General features: G+C 41.5%; 1 protein-coding gene across 1 annotated transcript; it reads right to left on the bottom strand.

The window, feature by feature from the left end:
• Positions 1-1,620: 1,620 nt before the first annotated feature.
• Positions 1,621-7,348, bottom strand: LOC125292638 (rho-related GTP-binding protein RhoE-like). Its single transcript, XM_048240038.1, has 5 exons — positions 6,926-7,348; positions 6,512-6,599; positions 4,004-4,113; positions 3,478-3,612; positions 1,621-3,024 (listed from the first exon to the last, which is right to left on the bottom strand). Exons 1-5 carry the CDS (start codon positions 7,157-7,159, stop codon positions 2,776-2,778), a joined length of 816 nt encoding a protein of 271 aa, XP_048095995.1. The 5' UTR covers positions 7,160-7,348; the 3' UTR covers positions 1,621-2,775.
• Between the last annotated feature and the right edge of the window lie 1,376 nt (positions 7,349-8,724).

Below are 8,724 nucleotides of genomic sequence, written 5' to 3'. Positions count from 1 at the left end.
CTGTTTACATAGAAAGGCAGGACTACCGCTGTGGCCTTGAAGACACAGTCAACTAGCTCAAAGTTTGTTTAAGCGAGTTTGCTAATGATTCCGAGATATTGAAATGCGATGGGAGAATCGGCAGGTTTTCAGCTCAAATAACTCTATGGGATTAAATAATGGAGCCACCTCACATGCCAATTCCCTATTGATCTTTTGTCAAATGCTCATATCTCTGTTGAACGACAGACACATTGAGAGAATTGGCCCTCTTATTCAATCACCCCCACGCACTTATAGGAAAAACTCTTCCCACAGTCAGGCAGGGGTTGCTACCCTCTGCAGCGGCTCATTAAGCCTGCACTGTGTGCAGTCGGACGAGGGCAAGCCTGTAGTTTGCTTTGTCTGCTCCGACGGCGAGCGTTCTTTCTTAGCGAGGGGAAGTGAATGGGCTTCGGCGCTGAGAGTCCACCTTGCTCTGTGGGAGAGGAAGCCAGGACGCAGCGTTAAAGAGGCTGCCTGTCATGTGGTGGTGCAGGATTAGGGCATTATGGGGGCGAACACCAGGGGATGCTGTGCTGTCATGCACCATGTCTCACACATTCTTTATGAAAATCTTACGCAGGGCTGGGCCAGCTTCACACAACCACCCAGCATGAGAGAAGGAGGGATATAGAGAGGGGGGGGTTGAGAGAGAGCAAGAGAGAGAAGAGAAAGAGAAAGAGAGGGAGAGAAGGAGAGGGAGAAAGAGAGAGAAAGGGAGGGAGAGAAAGTGAGAAAGGGGGGAAGAGGGAGAAAGGCAGACAGGAGAAGAGCCACAGGGAAAGAGCACCTCCCTCAGTGCATTATTTTTCCAGAGGTGACGCACTTGGAGTTTGTCAAGTGTGGTAAGCGCTGTGATAAATTGCAATCTGATATCTTTTGTTAACGTGGAGCAAATCAGGTGATCTAAATCTCAATACATCTGAATGAGCTGCAAAGGTTAGAAGGCAGACATTTGAGCTGATGGAAACAGGACAGTATGGAAAGCAGGGCTCAGTCCATCATCCATCACCCTGTCAGGTTTGGCAGGCTGGGGGGGAATATTTTCCATTTTATGGTCCATGAAGCACAGTAAGTGAGTCTGACAGTCACTGGACATTAGCGTTTAAAACTGGTCTTGATGTTTTTGCATGATGTACTGTATGTTTTTCATGGTGACCGTCCTGTTGAGGGTGTAACTAGGATCAGTGGCCTTCTCAAACAGACATTTCTGTTCGGCTCCAGCTGGAAATAAGTATTGATGTACATCCCTATATTATACTAACATATGAATAACTATTGCACTATTTTAAACAGAAAATATTGAAACTTGAACTGAACTTGCACTGAACTTAAAATAGTAACAGTACTTCCACTATATCTACAACATTATATTTACAAAGGCATGCCATGACACTGTCACAAATGAATAATCAAACCAATAACCAATGACACTTTTATTGTGAATAAAACAATACACATTATTGTTACCTGTTTGGACTGAAATATGTTGACTTCCTTCCAAATACATTCAGTTGCACACTAAAAACAACCAACCAACTTGCATCCTACTCATAACCCTGAATTGTGCTTTTGTTGACTACAAAAAAGGGAAGCTTCTGAAAATGCTCTTAACAGAAATTTATTACAAACTGGTCAAAAAATACATAACATAAATAAATACTTCAAAAAAAGAATCAAAGCACAGACATTCTACGGGCTGAGGTTTAACAGCTGATTTTCGTGACTGCTATTCCAAATGCATTTTTTTTTTATCATCTCATGTCATGTAAACGCAGTGAAATAAAATGGTATGAGGGCCCATGAATTGCCCCCAAGTTGGTGCCATATTAATAGTTTGGAGAGGTTCCAGGTCAGAGTATAATTGTAAAAACAATCCAATAGCCAGCTTCAGGTATTTCAGTTACAGTCACCAGATTCTGTCAAACATGCAGCACTGTACTGTTATGAGTTGACCCCCCCAGGATGATCTATAATAGCAGAGTGGTATGACGAAAGACATGGTGATGGCAAAAAGATAAAGGACTGATATTCTATGTAGAGGCCATACAATTTGACGATCCAAATCCATCTCCTTTTGCATAGCTGTATACTCAAGGATCTTGTGTTCAAACACAACGTCCTCTGTTCAGCATAAAACTCACACACACCTTTACTTAGGCACTGAAGTTGAGATCTGGAACAATACTATTGGTATGAGGAGTCTCAACATGCTCTAAACAGAACTTTCAAACAGAACAGTCAATATCATTTTTCAAACCACAGCGAAACATCAGGTATCGAGCTACTGTAGGAGGTTCAGGAATATCAACAACCAGCCAGGATTCTCTTTGGTATTCAATATTATGAAGATGAAAGATCTGCAAGGCAGATATTTCATGACAATGTTCTGGAAGGTTAAAAAAGAGGAGCCACCCACTTTCAGTAAGACAAACTGAAACAGTAAGACTTCAAACAGTGATGGTTTGTCACTAACTTTCTATGGAGAAGGACATGATGACTGACAAACAGACTAAATTCAGAACTGATGTCTAGTCTTCTTGTCAGAGCTCTGCAATCCAAAGCACCCTTTTCTCTGTTGCTTCTTTAAATCTTTAGTCATTAACTAGTCCTGGATGAGATGCCGAAGTGTTAAAGTCTGGAGCCTCTCCCAGGAGAGTTTTAGACACAACTAGCACATCCCAGTATCCTTCCTAAACCGTCCTCCTTTGCCCACTGGTCAGGGTTGTTGTGAACCCCATTAGGTCCACCTCCTCACATGATGGTGCAGCTTCTTGTTTTGTTTTTGCGTAAATCTGCTGGAACAGCAGGCAAGTCGGGCTGTGCGGGCATGTGGGAGATCCTCTTTGTGGCCCTGGAGGCTTTTTGGTGTTTGACTTTCTTGTGGCCCTTGTTGACGCAGGCCAGAGTGGTCACATGAAAAATGTCTCTGACGCTGTTCTCAGACTGCAGGGCCGAGCACTCCAGGTAGGGAGCCGAGATCTGCTTGGCCATGGTTGAACCCTGAGACAAAGAGCTGTGTTAAAGGTACTCTAAGCGATGCCACATGTTTTTTTAGGCTAAAACATTTTATGTCACTTACTGCAAACATCACCTAACCAACCGCTAGCTGCCTGTGTCCTGAATACACTGTAAAAAAACGCGATCTCTGTGGACAGCCCAGGCTCCAAAAACGGCAACAAAAACAACCTGGGCAAACCTAGCCCATAAAAGCATAACAAACAAATTACAGACGAGATGCGCGTTTAGGAGAGTTTCAATTGCACGGGAGCAGCACGGGAGGGAGGGGGAGGAAGTAGCGAGCTAGCTCTCTGTTTTGTTTGAAAGTCAACAGAAGTGACGTTACCCAGCATCGCTTAGAGCACCTTTAATGTTTGTGTTAAAGCAATTTACAATTTCACATACTGTGTAAATAATAGAAATAATAATAAATAATGCATAATAAATAATACTCACATGGTCATATGACACTGGTATCTGTTTGTGATGTGAAAGTTCTAACAATGTGGACAGATCTGTGCGAAGGTCCGACTTGCATCCAACCAGAAAAATCTGGGTGTTGGGGCAAAATTCTGTCACCTCAGGTTTCCACTAGAGAGAGTGGGAGAAAGTTAGTTTTGGATTTGCGGAACTAAAGAAGACTTGCAACCTATATCCACCTAAAGTGGTAAAGAATAAATGCCATGCTAGTTTATGACTCCTTATAACCCTAAGGTAAAGCTCACAGAGATAATGTGGTGCCGTAATGCTGTTGCGTTAACATCAATTATACTGAGATCTAAGACCACAAGGCAGACAATATAGGGACATGAAGTAAAACATGCCCACCAGTCTCTGTCTTCTGTGCCACTTCACTGAGTGCTTTAGGAGACAAGCCCAAATTTCCACCATAAACCGCAGGCCCATTACTGCACTGTGAAACTGTGTCTCTGTCAGCCTTCCCCTTGTTTATTTTAACAAGGGAAATCTGGAGAATGCTTACCTTCTTAAGGACACTGTCCAGAGTCTCTGCTTTACTGATGTCAAAACAGATGAGTACTGCATCTGAGTCCGGGTAGGAGAGGGGTCGGACATTGTCATAGTAGGCTGATCCTGCAAACACAAAATAGCATTGTTTGGATATCATGCAATGAGTGTGTTTTGAATGTGACTTTGCAGGGTGTTTAGACACTTGAGAGCTATCCAAAACTGATAATATCCAAATTCCCTTCATGGTCTACTATTTTCATTTGAACACTAAATAATACTCCTCACATCTGCACCTCTGCGTGTACATAAATGAATAATTTCACTGCCTATATAATCATTTTAGGCATTCTTCAAGTCTTTGGGCTTTTTCCCTCACATAAACTCTCTTAGTCACTCATTCCATGGGAGCTGAAGTGAGGTCATACAGGTCTCAGAATCAGAACACTCAGATCTCAGAATTATCCTACTTAAGGCTTTAGTCAAAGCAATGGAAAGATAGTAATCTTAGTTTTACTTAACAAAACACAAACTCTGCATTCCGAAACTATAGTGACTTCTCTAATACGGTCAGTATAAGCAGACATCAAAAGGAATGCTCTTAAAAAGAAACCACTGATGTTAAATTCAGCCTTTTAGAAAAAATATGGTTTATTTATTTACTTTAGTAAAACTAATTCCTCTGTGGTATTTATTGCTTAACTGCTCCTTGGCTCAATAAGAAAGCAGGATTTGGCTGAGTGTTCAAAGCGTCGCCACCTGCACCACTTAAATTATTAAAGTTAATGGGAGGTAGAGCCAGTGGCTGTGAGCGTTTAGTGGAGGATGCTGTGCTGCCCAATTAAAGGAAAATTCCGGTATTTAGCACTTTGAGTCCCTTTTCTGATTTGTTTTGGATGAACTAGAGTGGTGGACACCGAAATTTTGACGATTGGTCCAGTCTCGACTTTTCTGACTCGTTTCGAATTGCCTTTGACTACTCAGAGTGGCTGCCAACAGGCATACTGTAGGCTACTCAAATATGTCCTAAAACAACCCTTGACGTTCGTTTTCAAAACTGTGCAACTCAGTGGTTAGTGGTGTTCGTTGATTATTAAAAGCAAATATATCGGCGCAATGTATGATTTCCAGCCGTCTTATTTGCTATTGTGGAACTATTTATTCAGACACCTCACAACCGCGTATAAACTTCCGCTCAATATTTGAACCTGAAGCATAGACGGTGGCGCAGTAATATTAACGTGCAATGAGTCTTCCAACAGAAATCAAAGGGATTTTACAAAATGGCAAATAAAACACGACAGAAACTGTATTTCGCTACGCTACTTGTTTTGGAACATCAACGAACACCACTAACCACTCGGTGAGTTGCACAGTTTTGAAAACAAACGTTAAGGGTTGTTTTAGGACATGTTTGAGTAGCCTACAGTATGCCTGTTGGCAGCCACTCTGAGTAGTCAAAGGCGATTCAAAACGAGTCAGAAAGGTCGAGACAGGACCAATCGTCAAAATTTCGGTGTCCACCACTCTAATTCATCCAAAACAAACCAGAAAAGGGACTCAAAGTGCTAAATACCGGAATTTTCCTTTAACTGATGTGCAGCTAAGTGGCTGACCACAGGACGAAGCACTTCTGCATGCTGTGCTACTTATCTTTGTGCAATTTTAAAGGACTTCTTCTGAAAACTACCTAGAGACTTTCTCTATGAATCCTAATACCACTGCAAACATTGATTTCAGACTACAATAAAATAAAAATAAAAGAAAGACAGAAAGATGGCAATCTGCTCAATTCTCTTTTTAATCCATGCATGTCTGAACACGTCAAACGGCTACATATCCTCTCCGAAGTCTAAATTGATAAATTCTAGGCTATACGGCTTTCACTAAATTAATTTATTCAACTATAGTCCTATCTACCTCAAAAGCACTGAATATAATTTTAATGATTTAGGTTTAGGGTTATTTAGGGTTAAACTACTTTACCACTGTTGAGCCTTCTGGAGGTGTCCTGAGGGTGCCTGCTTGATAACCCCAGTGAAATGCTCAGGAAGGCTTCTCTGTTTGTGATGTTTTTTGCCCACAAAGGCTGTTTTGTTGGTCATTTTTGTTTTTGATGTTAATTAGGCTTGGATGGTTGCTGTTTGGCCACTGTGGTAAATCCCCTACCTATAGCACAAGGAACTTAACACCTCTCCTGTGCAGGCCATATCTCTGAAATTAACAAAACATATTATGCAGCCATTGTTTCACTAATGTCGACAGGGGGTGGCATTGGACTATGAACTGGCCGGGTTAACGTTACTTTAAATACATACGTGAGCTCCGTTTTGATTGACGGCTTGATTGTAATCCTTGTCTCAATGTACGGACATGCCTTCATCGTGTCGTTGTTGGCATTATGTCTATAGACTAAGGATTTCCAGCTACCCGGGTGCCCAACTTCAGAGGGAGATGTTGATAGGGTTCCAGTCATTTAAACTGATTTGAACTGCGCCATTGAAAGAGCATGCATTTTTTTTACCTGAGGTGTCCCAAAGACTGAGCTCAATTCGTTGTCCGTCGATTTCAAAGCTGGCAGTGTAGTTCTCAAATACAGTGGGAACATAGCTCTGGACATGGAAGAAAATGTGTACAGCACGTGAATTGGCCAAGTAGGCTAACATTCACTCCAACATCATTTAATAATCTTATTATTGTACTGCCTGCCATTATTGTCTAAATTACTGTAATGTAACTTATACTGAAACAAAATCGATACACAATGATGAAACACCGCAGCAATCTTTATGCCAGACACTGAAATAATGCGAATTTAAATTTAAGAACTTTTCAAAAGATATCCTCAAGGTGCATTTTATGTCTCCGAAACCCACGCATACATGCAGGATTACAGGTGTAACATTACGTGAAGGTCAAAGAGCTTGACATAGCCTACCTCTGGAAAGCAGTCTTTTGCAAATATGTGAAGTAAAGCAGTTTTTCCACACAGGCTATCGCCGACAACCACTATCTTATATTTTACATTCTGGTTGAGATCCATGTCGGTAGCTTCATGTAGCGTCTGTGGAGCTTGGCGTCGTGAAATAGAAGTCCACTGACAAGAATATCCGGCAAATGAACGTCGCACGTGCCAAACCTCACTACGCTTGGCTGGGCAGGTGAAGCTCATACTTACGTAGTTATCCCACCATTGCGTTATTGATCGGGACGCACTCTCGAATCATGTTTACAAATACCCAGGGATAGCCTACTATTGGCTAGAGCCAATCATCTTTCACTTACTGATCTGAGAAAGGCAGCTACACTTCCTTGCTTTCTATGTGCAATTAGCACAATGGACACAATAGGAGCGCCCTCTAAAGTAGGTGGCATTCAAACTAAACAGCATGGTGGAGATAAATATGGGTTATGGGTTAAGGGAACAATTGCAATAGAAATTTCCTTGAAGTGTGAATGACTTTTCAATATATTTCAGGGGAGTGTGAGGGAATTGGCACTATGTTCACGTCCAGTGCTGTATTGATGTATGCTGTGCTGCATGTATTGTGTGTGAGCTACTGGATATTTGTCATTATCAGATGGGACAATTATTTTCAATACTTCTGAAATATGGGTGTCCCAGTCATGCATCTAGAATTGTCTGACTGTGATGCTCTTTGTGGTCAAATAGCAGACAATTAAAAGACAAAACAAACGCATATTGCAATATTGACCAGGTAAAGCCTGCACATGTTGTGATAATGTCATAGGGGAAAAAAAGATCCATATCAGTTTGAAAGTCTTTTTAAACCAAAACAATTGGACTTTCTTCAAGACCAACACTCATCGCTGGTAAAGATGGCGGGTTGATGTCACTCTGCCCTTAAGCCATTTCTTCCCAGGAAATGCATAATGAGGCCAAAATGAGAGCCATGATAATCTCTTTCATTGCCTCTGGGCCACCATAGTCAAGGTTTCGCCTGCTTTGTGACATGAGTCACTGACATTTAGTAGACAGTGAACATTAGAAAGCAGTGTGTGTGCAAGAGCATGGTGATTAGTGTGTCATCCTAAAATACACTCAAGTCAGTGTTTTCTCACACACTCACACTTTCTGTAACCAAAGCCAGAGAGCTACAATGTGTGCATCACATAACAGATCACAAATGATCCTCAGTGCGGTGGTATGGTCACAACAGTTTAATTTCCTCCGCACTCTTTCCAGTCTATTGTATGAATGGGATAAAGCCCTTTTTATTCTCTTGCCTTTTCTCTGATGGGAAGCCCATAACCCAAAACAGAGGATGCTGACATAGGCGAACCACTTCCCTTCGGCAGATCGCGGTGCCGTGTGATTCCTCTCGACAGCTCTGTGATGTCCTTCACTCCACCCCTTAGACTGGCAAGTTATGACCTCACATGCCAGCCTCGTTATTCTTTTGTCTGAATTGCGCTTATTTTTTAAATAGCTCCACTGGTCATTCATGTGTCATATGTTGGACTACATAATTTACCAACCACATGAAAGACAGGCACTTCTCCTGTACAATGTAACAAATAAAAATGGAAACTAGACTGCAAGGTAAACAAGATGTTAATGCTGTAAACTACTGAAAATGACTCTTGCAGAATTATTTGTATTACTTACAAAAATATTTCCATCAATTCATACAACACAAAAGAATCAAACATCAAGAACCTCTCTCCTCACCTATCCCCTCCAAAACAGCTTACCTTAATACGAATCTTATTATA

The sequence above is a fragment of the Alosa alosa genome, chromosome 3, assembly GCF_017589495.1.
Source record: "Alosa alosa isolate M-15738 ecotype Scorff River chromosome 3, AALO_Geno_1.1, whole genome shotgun sequence".
Taxonomy (NCBI): domain Eukaryota; kingdom Metazoa; phylum Chordata; class Actinopteri; order Clupeiformes; family Clupeidae; genus Alosa; species Alosa alosa.
This window is presented reverse-complemented; position numbering and strand designations above follow the sequence as displayed.

What these genes read in the sequence shown, in the direction of transcription:
- LOC125292638 (XM_048240038.1), bottom strand. Translation starts at nt 7,159, where the DNA reads ATGAGCTTCACCTGCCCAGCCAAGCGTAGTGAGGTTTGGCACGTGCGA. An exon ending in CAAAAGACTGCTTTCCAGAG is followed by an intron (nt 6,600 to 6,925) that starts GTAGGCTATGTC and finishes TTCCATGTCCAG; the next exon opens with AGCTATGTTCCCACTGTATT. An exon ending in TACCAGTGTCATATGACCAT is followed by an intron (nt 3,025 to 3,477) that starts GTGAGTATTATT and finishes TCTTTGTCTCAG; the next exon opens with GGTTCAACCATGGCCAAGCA.